This window comes from Chiloscyllium plagiosum, chromosome 3 (assembly GCF_004010195.1).
Source record: "Chiloscyllium plagiosum isolate BGI_BamShark_2017 chromosome 3, ASM401019v2, whole genome shotgun sequence".
Lineage (NCBI taxonomy): Eukaryota > Metazoa > Chordata > Chondrichthyes > Orectolobiformes > Hemiscylliidae > Chiloscyllium > Chiloscyllium plagiosum.
The window spans coordinates 60,486,036-60,509,840 of record NC_057712.1 but is presented as its reverse complement, the minus strand read 5'-3'; the positions used below and the strand labels follow the sequence as shown (position 1 = coordinate 60,509,840).

At 38.7% G+C, this 23,805-nt stretch overlaps 1 protein-coding gene across 6 annotated transcripts in view; it reads left to right on the top strand.

The window, feature by feature from the left end:
* Window positions 1-23,805, top strand: part of LOC122543943 (intersectin-2-like) — a 198,915-nt gene that overhangs the window by 169,965 nt on the left and 5,145 nt on the right. For all 6 annotated transcript variants that reach the window (XM_043682952.1, XM_043682942.1, XM_043682913.1 and 3 more), the window contains 10 exons: window positions 3,472-3,593; window positions 4,134-4,240; window positions 5,763-5,946; window positions 7,386-7,484; window positions 9,032-9,199; window positions 11,798-12,010; window positions 15,605-15,726; window positions 17,682-17,764; window positions 21,284-21,367; window positions 23,090-23,263. In XM_043682952.1, coding sequence (XP_043538887.1) covers window positions 3,472-3,593; window positions 4,134-4,240; window positions 5,763-5,946; window positions 7,386-7,484; window positions 9,032-9,199; window positions 11,798-12,010; window positions 15,605-15,726; window positions 17,682-17,764; window positions 21,284-21,367; window positions 23,090-23,263 — 1,356 coding nt within the window. The remainder of the gene's footprint in view (window positions 1-3,471; window positions 3,594-4,133; window positions 4,241-5,762; window positions 5,947-7,385; window positions 7,485-9,031; window positions 9,200-11,797; window positions 12,011-15,604; window positions 15,727-17,681; window positions 17,765-21,283; window positions 21,368-23,089; window positions 23,264-23,805) is intronic.

The window sequence follows — 23,805 nt, the reverse complement described above, 5'->3', positions numbered from 1 at the left end:
GAACACTTAGAATCATTTAAGCAACAGTTAGAGTCTGCAATTGGAGGTTATATAATCTTTCCGAATGAATCAATTTGGTATCGAATGAATTTCACAGACTGTTCATCATCCCATAACCATAATAAGAGGAAGGAAATATTCTTATCTATCAATGTAAATCTTCATAATGTGCCTATCATGTCAGAAGTTGGCTTCTGTGATGACAGATTATGTGCCCAGTTCGTAATTACTGGCATTGAGGAGCAAATTAAACTTGAACCCGAACTGTTCATGGCATGTTGCAGTGTGTCAGGTTGATATTTGGTTCTGTCCAGTGACAAATGGCAATTATGGTAACTTAAAAATGCCAAATACGAATCGTTGAAATATTCAGTTTCATTTTTATGCTTATTTATTTTGTCCCATTTACGACTGTTTACTAAACCATGTATTTTTAGTAGAGATGGAAATGTAACTTTGGATCATTCTCATGCGGCACCTTACTTGTCTGTTAAAAACTATCAAGTTTAGATTTTCTGCAAATCCTGTGTATCATCGTTGGTAATAGCTCATGCAATGATTAGATGAAATTTCTCTTATCTGTCATTCCTGTGGAATTGAACCTAATTACTCATTTTCAATCCACATAATGAGGCCGTGACCTACCGCTAGTTACCACTGACAAATTTAAGTATTATGATGGGCAGAATATTGATTAAGTACTCCATGGTCAGTCTTACAGTAGGGAAATACCTTGAGGCTATTTTATATGCAGTTCTGCTGCAAAATCTAACACATTAACCAGCTCGTCCTTTGAGAGTTGTACAAACCTGGAAAATGCGCAGGTTTATTACTTTATATCTCATCTTTTCATACTTTAGACATTAAAAGTTCTCCACATATTAACAAAAGCATCAAAATAATGATTTGGGATTCATCTTTGATCCCTCCAGCCTGTAGTTAAAGATATCCCTTGAAATAATTTGTTTGAAAAAAAATCATGTTTCACAGCACAAGGACTGGATGTACAGGAACAATGGCTAATAATGAGAAAAAGTGTCTGCATGTGGACTCGTCTTTGCTGTATTATTTAAGAACTGGCAGAAATTATTTGGGGTGAAAACATGCCTCATACTTAAACAGGCTGCTTGTGAAATAACGTGGCTCTCAATAATATCTCCATAAATGGTGAGAGCCAAAATGACCAAATAAAATGGCAAAGATATATGCGCCACTACTTTACAGTTTTAGTGGAGAATGGGGCACCTAAGATGCACTGTAAACCATTGGCTCTAAAGAATGGCCTTTAAATATTGCTTTATTGGATGGCTTCAAAAATTTCAGATTCTATGAGAATTGTTTTGAAGCAATTTACTGGAATTTTGTGAGGAAGGAATGGACTGTGGATAAAGGGAAACTTGTGACCATACAATAGACAATAGGTGCAGGAGTAAGCCATTCTGCCCTTCGAGCCTGCACCACCATTCAATATGATCATGGCTGATCATCCTTAATCAGTATCCTGTTCCTGCCTTATCTCCATAACCCTTGATTCCACTATCCTTGAGAGCTCTATCCAACTCTTATACTGTACATTTCATAGGGCATTTGATAAGGCTATTGCAGAACATAAAAGCTCATTGTGCAGGAGTAATATATTGGCAAGGAAAGAGGATTGACTCTAATCTCCCAGCATCTGCGATACTCCCTTTCGCCTAGTTAACAGGAAACAGAGTAGCACTTTCTAGGGTGGGTCACTTTTAGATTGGCAAAGTGTAATGAGTTGTGTGCTGTAGGGATCAGTCTTTTTTTACAATTTATAAAAAATAACTTGGATGAATGGTCTCAAAATTTGATCGTTAAATTTGCTGATGACAGAAAATTAGATAAGTTGTAAAAAGGGCAGGAGGACATTTAAGAGCGATTCGAAACTTCTTCTCTGTGAAGGTCAGAGAATCCTTGTAACTCCCTTCCTCAAAGGGCAGTGACAATAGCAAGGGGGCGGAAGATTATCGGGAAAATGAGAATGTGAAATAATCAGATTAGCAGTGTCCTCATCAAATGATGGACAGGCTCAGTTTGTTTGACTTCTATAATGCTATAAAGGAGAAAGTTATTCTCATAATGTGAATTTTGCTGACAATACAGAACTTATTACCAATCCCCAGTTGCTTTGAGAAACTGGTTTGAGGATATAACATACATGGTGGATAAAGAGTTGTCAGCAATGTATTTGGATTTATAAAAGGATTCAATAAAAGGAACTTGCTCATGGTGTTAGGATGATATGTTGCAATACAAACAATAAATAGTCAGTCAATAGATTCTCAACCTTTACATAGTGAAGTGGCACAGCCATGTATGATGGATACCTTCATCCATAAATTTATGATTTATGTTCATGATTCAGACAATTTTGGTCTCCTTAAGAGGAGAAACATTTCCATTTTCATTCAGTTGAGAGCAGGATCTTTAGGCCGATTCTTGTGTTGAAACAGTTTTCCTTAAAGGAAAGATTTTGCAGGTTAGGCTTACTTTGGAGTTTAGAAGACTGAGAGGTTATCTTATTGAAATATTTTAAGATTCAGAAGGAGTTTGCTTGACAAGATGAATGCTAAGAGAATGTTTCCACTTGTGGGACTGTAGAACTGAGGAATGCACTTTAAAAATTAGGTGTCTCCCATTTAAGTTAGAGATGCGGTGGAATTTCCTCTCTAAGGGTTGTTAATCTTTAAAAATCACTTCCCAAGAGCAATGGAGTCTGGGTCATTGAATATATTAAAGGATAAATTAGATTAATTTTTGATCTACAGAGGAGCCTGGAGTTACTTGGACAGGCAGGACAACCGAGTTAAGGCCACAATTAGGTCAGAAATGATTTTATTGAAGGATTGAATTACTTCTTCCTGCTCCTACTTTTTAATGATTTTGCCATTGGAGTGCTGCAGTGTCTTTGTGAAAATGTTATGGTACTGAGTGTCTTGTGACACCACTGCTGAGCCAAAGTAAGAATCAAACTCTTTGGTGTGAAATTTGAGTTGATTGTCAACCATATCTGGTAAGGAGGTTAGGTTTCCTTCCCTAAGATGTATGAGGAAACTAGATGGGTTTTTCTGTCTATCCAACAGCTCCCTTCGAAGTAAAAATCTAAATATCTTATTCAAAATAATTATTCAGGAAAGGATTAATAGAATAAAGTAATTGTTATTTCCTTTGGTGCATTTTTCTGAAGTGGATGATAAGTTGGAAAACACATTCCTACAGTCCCTGTGAAGATGAGCAATCAGCTGCAGGAGTAATCTTTTTTAAGTCATTCATTGTATTTCAATAAGATCTGTCAATTAAAAATATTCATAAGACATTTGATACACAAGTACATTTTTGTTGGTGGCTTTTGAACTTTGTAAAATGTTTTTGAGCTTTATAAAATGCTTTTGGAGACTGAAATATTGTATGCAGTTCAGTCAATAATAATATCTTATTAACCTGCAGGGTGTGCTGATCTACAGTCCCTTGATACCATGCTACCTATAGAAAGAAAACGCCAGGGTTATATCCATGAACTGATTCAGACTGAGGAGAGGTACATGGATGATTTGCAGCTGGTTTTAGAGGTAAGCACTGACTGAAGTAAGTAACCAATATATTGTGTAAAAGTTTAACTGAAGAGTCATGTTCCAAAACTCTTAAGTGTTGAGTACAGTTTCAATCATACTGCTATGTAAAAATTATTAATAATGATTAGACAGTACAACTTGAAGGAAAGGATAAAAGAAGGGAAAAATCCAAAAATGCAGCAGCTTAAAACTGAGAAGCCAGGAGCAACTCCCTCTCATCTGAGGTGGCACACAATCAAACAGTGGAATCCTGTGTAACAAACCAGTTTATTAAAGCACTTAAATGAAGGAATGATTTGAAGTGCCTAGTTCATATCATTTTGCAACCAAACATCATTGTGTGGTGTCAATCTGCTTTTATTCAAAATAGTCATCTCTCGAATTGCAAATTGAAATGTTATTTTTTTTGTAGGGGTGGGCATCAGCTTTTATTTATTGGAAGAAATGAAGAGTTACATGATCAGAGAGGAGGTTGATTCTTCAAAGTTAATCTTTGTTTGTGTGCTTGAAGTACATACTTGGATATTCCTTTTGTAGGTTTTTCAGAAACAAATGGCTGAATCTGGGCTTATAACAGAAACTGAGCTGGGAACAATCTTTGTGAACTGGAAAGAACTCATTATGTCCAACACCAAGCTGTACAAGTAAGTGTGCAAATATCTTTGGCCAGAGAATCTTGTCTTATTCAAATAATGCCTTCCTTTTCGTTATGGAGTGTGTTCTTTGATTTGGAGTCATGAACATTTTATTAATTAGAGCAACAACTCTTTCATGCTGTTAGAATTATTGGCCTTGAGTTTCTGCTGTAGATATAGTCAGTATCCAGGGGATGCAGTGATATGGTGGTGATGTCATAAGAGTTGTCAACATGGAAACAGATTCTTCAGTCCAACTGATCCACATCAACCAGATATCCTAAAATAATCTAGCCCCACTTAACAGCATTTGTTCCATATGCCTTAAACCCCTCCTATTCATATACCCATCCAGATGCATATTAAATCTTATAATTGAACCAGCCTCCATCACTTCCTCTGGCAGCTTATTCAATGCACACACCACCCTCTACATGATAAAGTTTCCCCCATAGTTCCCTTTTAAATCTTTCTGCTCTCGTCTTAAACCTATGCCCTCTAATTTTGACCTCCCCTACCCCAGGGAAAGGACCATGACTATTCACCCTATCCATGCCCCTCATGATTTTATAAATGTCTATATGGTCACCCTTTAGCCTCTCCCTGTAGTTCAAACCCTTCAACCCTGGCAACATCCTTGTAAATATTTTCTGAACCCCTTCAAGTTTCACAACATTCTTCCTATAGCAGGGGATCCGACTTGAACACAGTATTCCAGAATTGGTCTAACCAATGATCTGTACAGCCAGAACATGACCTCCCAACTCCTATACGCCATGCACTGACCAATAAAGAATCCTGTACCAAATGCCTTCACTATCCTGTCTACCTGTGCCTCCACTTTCAAGGACTATGAACCCGCACTCTAAGGTCTATTTGTTCAGCAACACTCCCCAGGACCTTACCATTAAGTGTATAACTCCCCAGTAATCCAGAACCCCAGACTAATGTACTGTACAGTAATTTATGTTGCATCTGCATGAAAGTTGAAAAAGAACCAAATTTGTTCTCACAGTAGAAACGCCTGATGGTCAAGCTGCAAATGGTCATGGTCAACTCCAGCAAAACGTTAGTTGGAACTGAGCTTGTGTGAATGGGGAAATGAAGTATTAATGCTATTGAGGATAATTCCATTCAATGCAACTTTTAATTTAGACCAGAGGATTTTAATATGGGGGAGCATTCGTGGATAGAAATAGTCCATCATGAATTCACAGTGTATTCATGAACATCACATTTGACTGAGCACCAGAAGATCTTGTCTCTGAAGTAGGTGATGTGTGTACTTTACCAGGAATTGCCATGTTCCATGCAAAATTGGAAAGGTTCAAAGATTTCCAGATAAGGCTTTTCAGAATGTAGTCAGCCCAAAACGAAGTTTCTAATTTTTTTCCTTAAAGTCTTTGGTTAGCATTTCTGCTTTGTTTAAAGTCATTGCATCATCTCGACACAAAAAGAGGCCATTGAATCCATGCCATGTTTACCTTGGGTTATATGATAAATGCCTAACTCTTGTTAACGTCGGTTATAGGGCACTTCGTGTGAGGAAAAAGACTGGTGGGGAGAAGATGCCAGTGCAGATGATAGGAGACATTTTAGCTACTGAACTATCGCACATGCAGGCCTACATCCGGTTTTGCAGTTGTCAGCTAAATGGTGCAGCTATCCTTCAGCAGAAAACCGATGAAGATCCAGAATTTAAAGATTATCTTAAGGTTTGGAAAAATGTTTTTTTTCCTTTGTCTTTGAAAAAATGATCCAAGGTATTTTATAAGTATTGCAAACCTATTCCTTGTAAGCCTGGCTTTTGTCATCTAAGTTGCAGGCAATAACGCATGCTTTCTTACCTGTAATCAATTTATAAAGTTTAAAGTTAAGTCAGCTGATATGCTTTTATGAAAGCAAAATACTGCTGATACTGGAAATCTGAAACAAACAGAGAATGCTGGAAAAACTCAGCCAGTCTGGCAGCATCTGTGGCCTCTGGATTATCCATCCAGTGACATTGCCGTTATGTCACCATCTGTCCAACCTCAGCCTTTCAGTATCATGTTAATGCAAACATTATTTTTATATGCAGATATGCATGCAGTAGGACACCCATATCTTTCTGCATCTCAGCTCTGCAACCTATCATTATTTAGATAATATACTTTTTATTGTTTCTGCCAAAGTGGATAATGTCACACTTTCTCACATTGTACTCCATTTGCCAGATCTTTGTCCATTCACTTCACCTATCTCTGTCCCTTTATAGATTCCTTATGTTGTCTTCAGAACATACCAAATGCAACATTTCCAAGTCTGCTGACAAATCAAAACTGGGTGGGATTTTGAGTTGTCAGGAAAACTGAAGGAGATTTCAAGGTGTTTTAAACAAGTTGAGTGAGAAAACACATGGCAGATGCAGTATAATGTGGTTAAATGTGAAGTTATACACTTGTTCTTGTAATCAGTCAATGAAGATATGCAGCGAGCAATTAGAAAGGCAAACTGTATATTAGGCTACATTGCAAGAGGTTTGAGTTCAGAAGTAGGGGATGTCTTACTGCTGTTATACAGGGCTTTGGTGGGACCATGCCTGGAGTATTGTATCTCCCAACCTAAGAAAGGATATTCTTGCCATAGAGGGAATGCAACAGCGCATCCCTAGTCTGATATCTATGAAGAACGATTAGTTTAATTGGGCTTGTATTAACTGGAGGTTAGAAGGGTGAGAAAGGTTTTGATTAGGGTGTATAAAATTCTCATAGGACTGGACAGGCTAGATGTAGGAAGGATGTTTTCCCTTGTTCGTGAAGTCTAGAAACAGGGTCACAATCACCAGATGTATGGCAGACCATTTAAGACTGAGATGATGATAATTTCCTCACTCAAAGAGTAGTGAACCTGTAGAATTCTCCACTGCAGAGACTGTAGTGGCCAAAATCACTGAATATATTCTAGAAAGGGATTCCAAAGGCCTCAAGCGATGTGGAGAGAAAGCAGGAAAATGGCATTGAGATAGCAGATCAGATATTAATGACAGAGCAGTCAGAAGGACTGAATGACCCCTGCTGTTCCTAGTTTATCTGTTTCACTTCAGCACGTGCAGTTTATGACACAACAAATAACTAGAGTGTTAATCCTTTTAAATAACTTCTTCTCCCCACAGAAATTGGCTTCTGCTCCGCGATGTAAAGGGATGCCACTATCTAGTTTCTTATTGAAGCCAATGCAAAGGATTACACGGTATCCACTTATTATTAAAAATGTAAGTCCATTCTTGTAAGATAACAAAATGTCTATTCTTGTAACTCCTAGTGGTGCAGAATAAATTAGTAGACTTTCAGTCAATTCAGCATTTTATACTGTGCTTTTAAAGCTATTAATTATTGTAACTGTTTATGTCTTTCATTGATATTAAAACACATTTGAGATTTGTGTATTATGTAAGTTTACTTTCCATAATATTATTGCCATCAGCAGGATCATCTCCAACTTAAGGACACAAGTTAAACCAACTTTTTTTTTTATATTTATTTTCTTCCCATTCTATAAGATTCGCTTTTACATTCACTTATTTATATATAAGTGGGGAGATAATGGTCTAGTGTATTATTGCTAGATATTTATTCCAGAGACCCAGGTAATATTCTGGGTGTCTGGATTCGAATCCTGCAGTGGGAGATGGTGAAATTTGATTTGAATAAAAATGTAGGCTTAGGAGTCTAATAATGACCATGAAACCATTGTCAATCGACAGAAATACCTATCTGGTTCACTAATGTCCTTCAGGAAATGAAACTGTTATCTTGACTTGGTCTGGCCTACATATGACTCCAGATTCTCAGCAATGTGGTTGACTCTTACCTGCCCTCTGGGCAATTAGGGATGGGCAATAAATGTTGGCCAAGCAAGCGATGCCCTCATCCCATGGATGAATAAAAACAAAATCATTTTCAAGAGCTGGCACCCAGCATTTACTCAAATGGGTCCATTCTCTTAATGTGAGTTGCTGTGTCATATACCCAACTTTTGTGGATTTACTATTCTGTCCCAAAATAAGGGCACCAGATTGAGTAACTACAAGCTGGAGAAATGTATGACAGAAATAGCTTTCCAGGATCAAAACTAAACAAGTGCCAGAAAGCAACAATTTTATAAATTTGGAAGTTAGGTGAAAGTTGTTTTTAAACAGAAGATAATGGCTTATAAAATAAGTCACTGAATTGAATTTTAAAAAGTGCATTTAAGAGGTAAGAGGATTAAGAGAAGGGAAGTGATTGTGAAAGCGTAGGTAGATGGGTTGATATCCGGGAAAAAATGACTGGCTCAATGAACGTAATAAGCTCTTAATGTTTGTTATAATGCATGTATCTATTTACCCTCATTGAAATGCTGGTTATGGGATGGAAGCTGATATTTTTCTTCAAATGGTGTTTTAAGCAGATGACTTAAGTTACTCATATCTGGGGTATATCAATGTTCTGAATCTGAAAAACTGCTATTGGTAATTTATCAGAACTCTTTGAACTTACTCAGAGATACTGCAGGACAGATTTGCAGATTGATGGATAGATAGTCAACTTCAACCTGGAAAATAAATTCGCAATAAGCAAATTTCACATTCATTTTTAACAAAAGAATCATATAAGGGTAATTTCTGTGGAATGTTTCTCGGAATACTCACTCTACAAAAGGATGTTAGTGCAACAATAAGAAAGACTGAGTTTTACCTATGATAATATACTATCAAAGAAGGACATTTACTAGAAGATCTGATATTCAAATATATAATTCCTTGTACAATGACTGCAGATTTTGGAAAACACTCCAGAGATCCATGCAGACTATAACCATTTAAAGCTGGCATTGGAGCGGGCAGAGGAGCTATGTTCCCAGGTGAATGAAGGTGTCCGTGAGAAGGAAAACTCTGACAGACTGGAGTGGATTCAGTCGCATGTTCAGTGTGATGGACTGGCAGAGGTGAGGATGCATGAGTTATTTTGTGGTTCTGCTGTCCAAATGACCAATTCCAACAACCACCCTGATGGAGACAGGTATGGATTTAATACCATCTAGCACCACTCCAATTGAAAGAGAAAAGCTTTTCGTTTAATTTGGCTGCCTGTTAGAAACATCAGAATAATGTGCCTCTGTAATTCCTTCTATCCAGCACACCACCTCACAATTGTGCTTTTCAGTGAAAAGGAACATTTGTTTCTGCCTGAATATATCAGGCAACATGCAGTTCCTCCCGTGAAACCAATAAATTTCATTTCCTGAAGGGGCACATCCAATGTTTATTTTCAATCTTGGCATTGAATACCCAACAGTACCTCCATTTAGAAAATGATTAATTAGTTCTTTTCCTGATAATGAATCCCTCAACCATCGTCAATGCTAAGCGCCATCTAAATCTGCCAATCAACATTGGATTGCCATGTTTTCCAATCCCCATAGAAACTGATAACCTTAAAAAAGAAATTGGACTTCCAGTCAATGCATAAGTGGCTGAAGTATCCACATCAACTAAATACTATTTCAAAAGGCAACTTGTACCCCAGATTGTAGGAAAAATCGCCGTTACAGTTAGACTTTACTCTGTCCCTTAAGTAATCTCTACATTCTCCAGGAATTAGTATGATGTTATTCTCTACTGCATACATTTTACTCCCTGGACTGACTTTCACATTGCGGATTAAATTGCAGGTCCTTTCCTCTAGACAAAGTGAGGTGAATCTTCCAGCTCTGTTAAACCTTCACAAACTTGGTCTCTTCAATCTGAGCATGGAGGCTCCCACACATATCTTGCATGTTGAACAAAAAGAAATTGATGCCTGTATTTCTCCTTTGTCTGTTCCTGTGAATCTTGCAGGCTATCGTTTCTGTGAGGTTCATTGATACTTTAAGAAAAACCCCTGCAATCTAATCATACAATGGCTTCCAATGGACTCTTCCTTCTCAAAGATTATCTCCAAGGCGTTGTAAATCATGTGGGCTTTGTATCCAGGTAGAAATGCTAATTAGCTATCTCTTGACCCCAAATTCCATTCTATTTTGAAATTGACTAGACATTTTAAGTTATAACCATTTATAAAACCTGACAATCCTAACACCTTACTGTGACTTTCCACTGCCAATGCTCTGGTAATTTATACAGGTGTGAGCATCATTGACAAGTTGGTTACTTATGGATCCTGCTCTTGTTAACCATGTAACATGAAAATGAGTGTGGCAGGACAATAGAGCTATTAGTTGTGAGATCGTTAAGCTTTATCACACGCTGTTTCCTCTGTTTGGTTTCCAAGTAGCCCTTCATTTAGTGTCTCCAGGTTGACACTTAATTTTTTGGAACACCTGCTGATGCTCCTGTGATGGGTAAAGTGAGGGATATACCAGTCCATTAAATTAGATTATGGTTGATTATAATTCTGTTGCTGGTGCTGGTGACCTGCAGTGCCTCATGAACACTCAATTTTGATTTTCTGGATCCGTTTTGAATCTATCCCAATTTGGACAGCAGTAATGTCACACAGGAAGATGGTTAGCGCAGTTGGCTGGTTTGTGACACAGAGTGATGTCGCCATTCTAAGTTACCATTAAGAACTCTCCTTAACCTCTCCCCTCACCTGAAGCGTGGTGACCCTCTGGTTGAACCACCACCAGTCATTTCTCTCTATAGATAGAGCAGTCTTGTGGTCTACTGGGACAAGAGTGACTTCATCTTTTAGATTAGATTAGATTAATTACAGTGTGGAAACAGGCCCTTCGGCCCAACAAGTCCACACCGACCCGCCGAAGTGTAACCCACCCAGACCCATTCACCTACATTTACCCCTTCACCTAACATTACGGGCAATTTAGCATGGCCAATTCACCTAACCTGCAAATTTTTGGATTGTGGGAGGAAACCGGAGCACCCAGAGGAAACCCACGCAGACACGGGGAGAATGTGCAAACTCCACACAGAGAGTCGCCTGAGGCGGGAATTGAACCCGGGTCTCAGGCGCTGTGAAGCAGCAGTGCTAACCACTGTGCCACCGTGCCGCCCACTAGTGCCACACAACATGATAAAGGATATGCTCAGTGAGAAGATGGGAACTTTGTCTTCCAAATCATTATACAGTTATCATTCCTGCCTTTTCTGTCAAAGTTAGATTCGTGTATAATGTGTAGCTTGAAAATCAAGCAGGTTTTACCATATTGATATTTCTATCACAATTTGCTGCAGCCCAGTCTAGCAGCCATGTCCTTCAGAATTTGGCCAGTTTTGGCATTACTGGTGTTACCAAGCCACTCTTGGAGATGCATATGAAAGTCCCCAACCCAGAGTATATCCTGTGTCCCTTGCCAGCTCTTTACTTCCTCCAAATAGTGTTCAATGTGGAAGAGTGCTGGTTTATCAAGTGAAGGAACGCAGCAATCAGTCCAAAGTGTCCTTGACTATGTTACACCACTAGGTGGCAGTGCACATTCTCCATGCCTCTAATTCACTGAATGAAAGCCAAATGTTCTGATTTGTATTTTGTTATCGCGATAATCTGTTGGATAACTTAAAATTGTGTGCTTGTTTTTTTTTAGCACATTGTTTTCAACTCCATAACAAACTGCTTGGGACCTCGAAAGTTGCTGTATAGTGGAAAACTTTACAAAACAAAGAGCAACAAAGAATTATACGGCTTCCTTTTCAACGATTTCCTGCTGCTTACCTACATAGCTAAACAATTTATTTCATCAGGCTACGAAAAACTGTTCAGCTCTAAATGTAATTCTCAGTTTAAAATGTACAAAACGGTAGGTTGGTAAAAATACAAATATTACCACAAATGAACTTAAGAATGCATGATTGACATGTGAATTGTTTATCCAGAATTAGCACTTATTTTGTTGATTACTGACAGCATTATATAAACAAATGTGAAGGGATTTCTCCCTACTAGGTTCCTTTCTCTCTTCTCCACTCCCCCACCTCAGCCACCCAGTCCTGCTGGATTCCATTTCGAAGCAAGGGGTATTTAATATTAATAAAGTTAGGTCACATGAGATTTTCGATGAGTTTGTCAGTTGGATACATAATTGACTTAACAGCAAGAGACAGAGTGTGGTGGGGGAGGATTGCTTTTCAGACTGGAGGTCTGTCACCAGTGGCATTCTACAGGGATCAGTTCACAGTCTTTTGTTTGTCATTTATATAAATGATTTGATTGAGAATATAGAAGGAATAGTTAGTAAGTTTGCAGATGACACCAAAATTGGTGGTACAGTAGACGGTGAAGATGATTTTGTAACATTACAAAGAGATCTTCATCAAATGGATCAATGGGCTGAAAAATGGAAATGGAGTTCAGTCTGGATAAATGCGAGGTACTGCATTTTGATACAACAAACAGGGACAGGACTTATACAACTTAATGGTAAGGCCTTGGGTAGCATTGTAGAACAGAATCACTTTGGGGTTCAGGAACGTAAGAACATAAAGGGATTCTCTGCCATTCAATAATGGCTGATCTTTTCGTGGCCTCAGCTGCCCTTACCCACCTTCTCACTTTAACCCTTAATCCCTTTACTGTTCAAAAAATTATCTGTCTTAGCTTTGAAAGCATTTACCAAGGAAGCCTTAACTACTTCACTGGGCTGGGAATTCCATAAATTCACAACGCTCTGGGTGAAGAAGTGCCTCCTCAATTCAGTCCTCAATCTGCTTCTCCTAAATTTGAGGCCATCCCCTCTTGTCCTAGTTACACTTGCCAGTGGGAACATCCTCTCTACTTCTACCTTATCTATTCCCTTCATAATTTTATATGTTTCAATAAGATCCCCCTTCATACTTCTAAATTCCAATGAATATAATCCCGGTCTACTCGATCTCTCCTCATAAGCCAACCCCCTCAACTCTGGAATCAACCTTGTGAACCTCCTCTGCAGCCCCTCTAGTGCCAGTAAATCCTTTCTCAAGTAAGGAGACCAAAACTGCACACACTACTCCAGATGCAGTCTCACCAGCACCCTATATAACTGAAACATAAGCTCCCTGCTTTTAAACTCAATCCCTTTAGCCATGAAGGACAAAATCCCATTTGCCGCCTTAATTACCTGTTGCACTTACAGACCAACCTTCAGTGATTCATGCACAAGGACATCCAGGTCCCTCTGCACAGCAGCCTGCTGCAACTTTTTGCCATTCAAATAATAGTCCTTTTTACTGTTATTCCTACCAAAATGGATAACTTCACACTTATTAACATTGTACTCCATTTGCCAGATATTTTCCCACTCACTCAAGCTAGCTATTTTCCTTTGCAAAGTTTCATAGTCCTCTGCACACTTTGCTCTACCTCTCATCTCAGTGTCATCTGCAAACTTTGACTCACTACACGTGGCCCCCAACTCCAAATCATCTAAGTAAATTGTGAATAATTGCAGTCCCAACACTGATCCCTGAGGCACACCACTAGTCACTGATTGCCAACCAGAAAAGCACTCATTTATCCCCACTCTTTGCTTCCTGTTAGTTAACTAATCCTCTATCCACATTAATACATTGCCCGTAACACCTTGCATCTTTCTCTTATGCAGCAGCCTTTTGCGGGTACCTTGTCGAATGCCTTTTGGAAATCTAGATGCACCACATCTTCTGGGTCCTTGTTGTCACTGTGTTCATAATGTCTTTATAGAATTCCTGCCCTTCGTGAACCCATGCTGCGTGTGCTCAATGGGATAATTTATATCTACTAACCTTGCTATTTCTTCCTTGATAATAGCCTCAAGCATTTTCCTCACTACAGAAGTTAAGCTAACCAGTGTATAATTCCCCATCTTTTGTCTACCTCCCTTTTTAAACAATGGCATCACATTTGTTTTCCAATCTGCTGGAAGTGCCCCAGAGTCCAGTGAATTTTGGAAAATTACCACAATTTGCGTCACAGGCAGATGGTGGTTAAAAAGCATTTAGCATGCTTGCCTTCATTGTTCAGACGTTTGAGTGTAGGAGTTGGGAAGTCATGCTGAGGTTATACAGAATGTTAGTGAGGCCTCTCACTGTGTGCAGTTCTAGCTGCCCAGTTATGGGAAGGATATTATTAAGCTAGAGAGGGTTCATAAGAGATTTACCAAGATGTTGCTAGGTATGGAAGGTTTGAGTTATAAAGAAAGGCTGGATAGGCTGGGACATTTTTCACTGGAGAATAGGAGGATGAGAGGCGATCTTACAAAGGTTTATAAAATAATGATGCATATAGATAGGGTTTATATTCAGTGTCTTTTCCCTAGGGTGGGGGATTTCAAGATGACAGGAGAGAGATTTCAAGAGACATGAGGGGCAATCTTTTTTCACAGAGGTTGATTCGCATGTGGAATGAACATCCCGAGAAAGTGGTGGATGTGGGCACAGCTACAACCTCTAACACACACTTTGATAAATGCACGAATAAGAAAGGTTTGGAGGGATATGGGCAAGGAGCAGAACCAGTTCAGTTTGGGATTATGTTCAGCATGGACTGGTTGGACCAAAGGGTCTGTTTCTGAGCTGTATGACTCTATAACAGCTTGTATTTATATAGTACCTACAATTTTCTACATTGTTCCAAGGCACTTTATTAGCAGCATTATCAAACAAAATTTAACATGACCCAAATCGGGTGATATTGGGGCAGATGTCTACCAACTTGATCAAAGATGTAGATTGAAGAAGTATGCTAAAGGGACAGTGACAGACAAAGAGACTTAAGGAGGGAATTCCAGAGCTTAATATGCAGCTATCTAAAGGCTTGCTCTAACGGACATGGAAGCAGGGATGGTTTATTTCAGAGATTTGTTGAAAGCATTCAAGTGAGTAATCTTAAAGAATGCTTAGAGGAAAGCATAAAATTAAGAAAACTGAAGCTGAACAATTAAATGAGTTGTAGTGAATTTCAAGTTAAAAGAGATGAAAGGAAAGGCCCAATAGAAATGCTGTTTTTTTTATTTACTATTCTCATTTAAGCCAGACATTGAGGTATCATTCTGAAAGAACTTGCATTTCACAAACTCTCCAGTATATTCTTTGAATGCTGTAGAGAAAGGATTCAAATAGCAACTCTTTCCAAAAAACGATCTCAGTTTTCGTTTTTCTAAATTTATTTAACCTATTTTTCTAATCAGAGATGTTGTTACCTACTTTTGGAGCAGGTGGGACTTGAACCCAAGCCTCCCAATTCAAGGGGTAGGGAGACCACCACTGCATCACAGGAGGGCCCCCTTGTGTCTTCATAAATATTAGCTGGCAACAATTAATTCAGCTTGCTTGCAATATGCTTCATTTATTATGGCTTCGTGATCAAGATTGATCACTCTGGAGTCAGTGTTGACTGACAATATTCACTTACATTTTTCTGTTTTTGATTTGATTAGCCTATTTTCTTGAATGAAGTTCTTGTGAAACTGCCAACTGACCCATCAAGTGATGATCCAGTCTTTCACATTTCACACATTGATAGAGTGTACACACTAAGAGTGGAATCTTTAAGTGAAAGGTGAGTAACATCTATCTGTAATTATTTTTAGCAGGTTCTTATCCATAGGTTTAATAAGTACGTGCTGCATTACTGAACGGAACTTGCCTACACCTTAACAGATGTAATGATTCTTCCCAACAAAATGCTTGGCTTTTTGAAATATCACTTGTCACAACAGGTCACAAACACACTATGCTGGTGTACTAGCAGTAACTCTGCAATATGAGGATTTGAGTATTGCATTATCATTCCTAGTACAAGGGATACCTATCTCAGCTGGACCATCAGAGAAAAATCAAGAGACAGAGAAATGAATGTTTACTTGTTCCCAGACTCTCTTGTACAATTCTTACAATAGACTATGACCGGGTGAGTCCCGAGCACTAACTGTGCAAATATTTTCTCTCAGGAGCAGTTATATTAGAAATAGTCGACAAATCAGACAGTATCTGTGGAGATAGTTGTAGAGAGAAAGTGAGGGACAGATGCTGGGGAGTCAGGGTCGAGAGTGTGGTGCTGGAGAAGTACAGCAGGTCAGGCAGTATCCAAGGAGAGGAGAGTCAATATTTCAGGCATAAGCCCTGAGTCAGATGCAAGGCCAGAGGGCAGCTCTCAGTAGGCTCCCACCTTTCCTGATGCATATTCCCTTAGTCAGGCACTGAATGCCTTTGGTGCAGGGATCCTTTCCTATACCTCAGAGGTGATAAGCTCACTATGCTGCTTTAGCTGCAGTGTACGCTGTGTGGCCTCAGGGTCACCTGCAGCTGTTAAACCCAGCCGCAGCAAGGTAAGGCCCTTAAGTAATATCTTAGTTGCCGTTTAAAGGCCTCAGTTAGTGGAAGACTGGGTAGTTAGTTCTTCCTAGTAGTAGCCAAAAAGCAGCAAAATTCAATTGTGCCACTACCTTGCCTAATTCCATACCCTTTCCATTTCCAAACTCTCAGAACGTTCCATTCATTTAATTCTGTTCCTCATTCCACAGATGCTGCCTGATGTGCTGAGTAGCTCCAGCACTTTGCTTGACCTAATCACTTCCTCCTCTTTCAAATTAACCCAACACGTCTGCATTAACATTTTGCACCCATCTATCATTTGTATGTATAAGTTAGGGTTTGTGCCATACATTTTTAAACATTTCAGCTGGCCCCTGTCCTTTGCATCAGGTAAGAGTTACTAATTATAGCACCAAGAGAAGCTCAATCTGATCTCATCTCTGATATTTACTCTTTCACGGCTCTTTGTTGTTATTCTTGCTCCTTGATCGATCGTTGGAAGCTCTGGCATTTCAAAATATCATAATGGCTGCTATTACTAGAGTGAAAAATAAATACTGTCAGAAGCTGGTGTGCCTATCGACCTCTTCCCTTGTACATAATTTTCAACAGCAAAGCCACACCAGGAGCAAAGATTGAAATTATCAGGGAAAGAGCAGGGTTTGAGTTGACAATTAAATATCACAGAGCAGAAGAAATTCATCAGAATTTCCAAAGTTACCTGGAACATGGGCTCAGAACGAATATGATCATGAGAGGAATGATGAACAAACTTTAAAAATATACATTGTTATTCAAATATATAGCTAGGCAATAAATGCTACCCTAGCCAGTCAACGCCCACATCTTATATGCAAATTTTTTTTTAAAATTAGATCTTACGATTCCACTCTCATATCCTACTTAGGTTCACCCAAAGACCAAGCCATTATTCATTCTTCAACTACCCTTATCGTCTACCTGGTTATTCGTTCCATAGCTGTGTATAACAAGCTTCAGATTTGCCTGTAGAAACTCAACTGGTACAAAGCATGAAATACTTGCAGGTGTTTGTAAAAATGTGTTATTTCTTTTTAAGACTTATTATTTTTCTAACCCCAGTTGTGTGGCAGGTCTAAACATGTCGGCAAATATCTATTTTCAAGTTCAACCAATGTGTTTAAAGTTTTGGTGAATTGTCTTTCCTTAACTTCCCAACAGGACTGCCTGGGTTCAAAAGATTAAAGCAGCATCTGAACACTTTATAGAAACTGAGAAAGGGAAACGTGAAAAAGCTTATCAAGGTATACATCTTGCTAAAAAAAAAACTTTTTTACTACATTTAGCATACTTCCACTTCAAATTTTGTTAAACAATTCATGGGATGCAGACATCACTGGCTAAGTCAGCATTTATTGCTCATCAGGTCATGATGAGCTGCCGCCTTCAACTGCAGCAGGCTATTTTTTATCAACCCTCACAAAGAAATAATTTGTTTTCAGTAGCCAGAATGATTTAAAATGTCTACACTTCAGTTTTCCCACCTTCCCAATGAGGGAGTTTCTCAACTTCCATCTGTGCAGATGGAGATTTTTAATTTGTGACACCAAATTAAAGAATGATGCAGCAGACTGGTTTGCCCCTTTGTACGACTACAACAGTTTGTGTTCTAGTTTAACAGTCTTGTTAACTGTATAGGGCAGATAAATCAATGGCTGAAGAGATGGTGCAATGTGCAAAAATTCAGATTTTTGGATCATTGTGATCTCTTCTGAGACAGAAGAGACCTGTTCAAAAGGGGTGGGTTTCATCGGAACTGGAAAGGAACCAATATCCTGGTGAGAAGATTTGCGAGTTCTACCTCGGGAGCATTTAAACTACCAGAGATGGGGTGGGTTTGGTGATGGTGGTTCCCAAGTAGAAGTTAAAATAGAAAGACAGGTGAGGATTGTTCTGAATCCAAAAAGAGCAATTAGAAAAGGGATACAAGTGCAAGTCAGAGAATGAGGTAACGCGGAAGAATTAAACTGCATTTATTTTAATGCAGGGGATCTTGCAGTAAGGATGATGAACTCAGGGCATATATGGGACTGGGATGTCATAGCTATTACAGAAACTTGGTTGGTGGCAGTTCATTCCTTCCTATACCCACCTAAAATCTGGAACATAGAGAGAAGGAGATGTGGTGTTTTTGAATAAGGAAAGCATTGCTACTTGAATTGGAGAGGATATTTCTGAGGGATCGTCCAGTGAAACTATATGGTAGAATTGAGAAATAAGGATGGGATGATCATCTTGATGGGGATTATACTGCAGGCCCCCCAATAGTCAGAGGGAAATTGAAGAGCAAGTACGTAGAGAGAGATCAGACGTTTATAGGAATAATCAGGTTGTAATTGTAGGGAATTTTAAATTTCCAAACATTGATTGCGACTGCTTAGTGTTAAAGGCTTACGTTGTAAGGTATTTGCTAAATGCGTTCAAGAAAATTTCTTTATCAATATGTAAATGTTCCTACAAGAGAAGGGACAAAACTTGACCTTCTCTAAATCAGGCAGGGCAAGTGACTGAAGTGATAAAAATAGAGGAACATTTTGGAACTAGTGATGCTAACTATGTTAAACTAATAAAATTATGGAAAAAGATAAGCCTTCTATAAAAGTTAAAGTTCTTAATTGGAGTAAGGCAAATTTTAATGGAATGAGGCAAGAACTTTCAAAAGTTGATTGGAGTAGACTGTTTGCAGGCAAAGGGACAACTGACAAGTGGAAGGCTTTCAAAAAGTGTGATAATGAGAGTGCAGAGGCATTATGTTCCTGTTAGAGTGAAGGGTAAGGCTAGTAAGAGTGGAGAACAATGGATGAATAAAGATATTGAGGTTCTAGTCAGGAATAAGAGAGAATCGTATATTAGATATATTAGATTGGCATCAAATGAATCTTATGGAGTATAAAGAGTGTAGGGGCAATCTTAAGAGGGAAATCAGCATGGGGCAAAAACAGGATATGAGATAGTTTAAGGATAATCCATAGAAATTCTACAAGTACATTAAGAGCAAAACAGCACTTTGAGAGTGAGCGAGAACGAAAGGAGGGCCCTTAAAGGTCAATGTCTGTGTCATCTGTGTGTTGAACTTCAGGTAATGGGAGGGATACTAAATAAATATGTAGCGCCAATTTTTTCTGTCGTGAGAGAAATGGAGATTAGACAACTCTGAGAAATAAATATTAATGTTTTGAAAACAGATCACATTACAGTGAGGAAGTGCTGGATATCTTAGAAAACATAAAGGTAGATAAATCTCCAGGAACTCATTAGATGTACCCCAGGATGTTGTAGGAAGTTAGGGAAAAAATTGCACGGCCTCTAGCAGAAATATTGTAGCATCGTTAGCCACAAGTGAGGTGCTGGAATACTGGAGCATGGCTAATGTTGTGCCTTTATTTAAGAAAGGCTATAAGGAGAAAGATAGGGACTGTAGACCTGTGAGCCTTATATCTGTGCTGGGTACGTTGTTGGAGATGATCCTGAAAGATAGGATTTACATGCATTTGGATAGGCAAGGACTGATTAGGGATAGTCAGCGTAGTTTTGTGCGAGGGAAATTGTGTTTCATAAACTTGATTGAGTTTTTAAGGAAGTAACCAAAAAGATTGACGAGGACAGAGCAGTAGACATTGTTTATATAGACTTTGGTAAAGCCTTTGACAAGGTTCCGCATGGTAGACTAATTAGTAAAGTTAGCTGTTACGGGATTCAGGATGAGCTTGCCAGTTGCATACAAGATTGGCCTTACATTAACAGAGAGTGGTGATGGAGGGTTGCGTTTAGATTGGAGACCTGCGACCAGTAGTGTTCCACAGGAATCCGTACTGAATCCACTTTTGTTTGTCATTTATATAAATGATTTTGGATGCAAATACAGGAGACATTGTTGATATGTTTGCGGATGACACGAAAATTCATGTTAGAGTGGATAGTGAAGAAGGTTATCTAAGTTTACAAAGAGATCTTGATCAATTGGATGAATAAGCTGAGAAGTGGCGGATGGAGTTTAATTTGGATAAATGAGGTATAACGTTTGGTAAAACAAACAAGGGCAGGACTTATACAATTAATGGTAGGGCCCTAGGTAGTGCTTGTACAACAGAGGGACCTCAGCATTCAGGTACATAATTCTGTGAAATTTGCTTCACAGGCATTTAGCATGCTTGCCTTCATTGCTCAGGACCTTTGAGTTATGATGAGACTGTATAGTACATTGATGAGGCCTCTTTTACAGTTCTGCTTACCCTGCTTTAGGAAAGAAATTATTAAATTGAAGAGAGTTCAGAAAAGAATAACCAGGATGTTGCCAAAAATGAAGAGTGTTGAGTTATAACGAGAGGCTGGATAGGCTGAGACATTTTCATTGGAGCGTAGAAAGTTGCAGGGTGACTTTGTAGAGGTTTAAAAAATCATGACGAGCATAGATTAGGTGAATATCAAGGGACTTTTCTCTAGGATGGGGAAGTTCAAAACTGGGGGCATATTTTTAAGGTGAGAGGAGGAAGTTTCTCCTCATGCCCTTTTTAAATCTATCTTGCAGAGAAACTGGTTAGCGTGTGGAATGAACTGCTGGAGGAAGTGGTGGGTGCAGGTACAGTTACGACATTTAAAAGATATTTGGAAAAGTACATGAATAGGCAAGGTTTGGAGGGATGTGGGCTAAATGCAGGAAAGTGGAACTAGTTCAGTTTGGGAACATGGCCTAGTGGACTAGTTGGGACGGAAGGTCTGTTTCCATGCTGTGTGACTCTATAACCTTGTTTTTTGTCTTGTAGCCCGCTCACAGAAGACAAGTGGAATAGGGCGACTTCTTGTGAGCATTATTGAAGCAACAGAATTGAAAGCCTGCAGGGCAAATGGTAGGTTGCAATAAATATCGCAGTCTTGATATGCTCAAACAGCATTAAAATTATTACAGCAAATTACTAATGATTAGATTTATGAAGTAAAGTGTTTATGATGATTTTATTTGTGTCTATTTGTTCATGGTTAATTTCTGCTGTAAAATATTAATTCAATTAATACAAATGTGAAAAAAACCTTGGCATTGTTTGTCATTTCAATGATTTAATTATATTTATGGATTATCATTTATCAAAACATAATTGGCATAGTCTTCATCTGAATGCTGCTGGGACCAGGATCCTGTGAGCTTTGTAACTATAGCAGTGGAGAGTACTTTAAAATAACAAACAAACAAATGGCTGCAAAAGCTCAGCAGGTCTGGCAACATCTGTGGAGAGAAATCAGAGTTAACATTTTGGATTTAGTGACCCTTCCTCAGAAATAGATCAGGTATGGTAAAATAAAGAGCAAGGACAAGGGAATAGTGCAAGATAGCAACATGGGTAATGATAACCAGAGTGTGGAAGGAAGGGACAGAGTATATAAAGTTAAGTGCATCAGCAGATAAGGCTAGAGTTTGTCTTAAAAGTTAAAGGTTCTCTCTGTGAATGTGCGCAGCATTCATAAGAAAACAGATGAATTGATGGCATGAATAGAAATAATATGTATGGCTCAAGAGCCATTTCAGAGATATGGTTCCAAGATTGCGATCTAATGGTATTTAACATTAAGGAAGGACAGGAAGTTAGAAAATAGGTGATGAGGTATGAATATATGTTAACTAAATTTGCTGATGATGTAAGATCAATAATGTATAGAATCATAGAATCCATACAGTATGACAGCAGGCCATTCTGCCCATCAAGTTCACACTAATCCTAAGAGCATCTCATCCAGACCCATCCCCCTATCCTTTCCCTATAACCCTGCATATCCAATGGCTAATCTATCTACCCCTGGACACTATGGGCAATTTAACATAACCAGTCCACGTAATCTGCACACCTTTGGACTGTGGGGGGAAGCCAAAGCACCCAGAGAAAACCCTGCTCTGGTTTCCTCTCACAATCCAAAGATGTGCAGGTCAGGCGAATTGGCCACACTAAATTGCCCATAGTGTCAGGTACATTAGTCAGGCGAATGGGTAGGCGAATGGGTCTGGGTGAGTTTCTCTTAGGAGGGTCGGTGTTGGGCCGAAGGGCCTGTTTCCATACTGTAGGGAATCTAATCTCAGAACCAAGTCTCCCAGAACTTTGGTTACAACAACCCTTTTTCAAGGCTTCTATATTGTGGAACAGACAAACGTAGGCAATTGTGTACTCAAAGATCTCAATGCTGATTGACAATTAACAGTTGTCGGAGAGGAGTTTTGTCTGGGATACAAAAGGAATGAAATTATGAAGTTTGGCCAGAGATGCATATGAGAAGTGTATTTCTAAAATTCTTTAAGAATATTTTATAAATCATTAATAATCTCCTATGAAATGGGTTATTCAAGTGCTAACAGACTACTTGTCTGCCTTTGCCAATAATTTTCAGTATCAGGTTTGTATAAGAGTATGTGCTACAGAAATTTAGTAATGACTCATGGTCTTTTTTTCCAGTAAGTAAAGGTACCTCCTAACTAATCAGGAATAAAGAATTAATCCCATAACAAATGTTTTGTGAAAATATTTTGTCTGAAATGCAGATGTAACTGTCACTTAAACATCTTATCTGGTCCATGTTTTTACTAGGAAAGAGCAATCCCTACTGTGAAGTCACCATGGGATCCCAATGTTACACGACCAGAACACTGTCAGATACTTTGAACCCCAAGTGGAACTTTAACTGCCAGTTCTTTATCAAGGACATTTACCAAGATGTATTGTGTATCACAGTCTTTGAAAGGGATCAGTTTTCACCTGATGGTAAGAGTTCTAATAATAATCTTTATTTCAGCAGAGAGTAAGTAGTCCAAAGAGAATACTGTACATGAAATTGTAATATTTTGATTTTTCTAAAAGTACCACTCAATGCATTTCTCGTAAGTGAGAAAGTAGGGACCAACTGAAAAATAACATGTTTGAATTTTTAGAATGTTTATGTTCAGCAAATCAGGCATCTTTCCTGTCAATTGAAAATATGGTTCAGTAAATAATGGAGAAAACAACTGTAATTATTTTATTTATTTAGACATTTTCTCCTCATACAGGCCTTTCTCTCAATCTATTAATCAGTAAGTTCATCCATGATATGAAAACAAATTACTATGGATGCTGGAAATACAAATTAAGAACAGAAAATGCTGGAAGCACTCAGCAGATCAGGCAGCATTTGTGGAGAGGAACAGTTAACATTTCAGGTTGATGATACTTCATCAGATCAAATGAGAGCTTAGTTCTACCTCCTTACCAAGATACCATAAACACAGTTATGGTGGTAGGCCTATTGCTCAGCCTGCTCCTGCCTC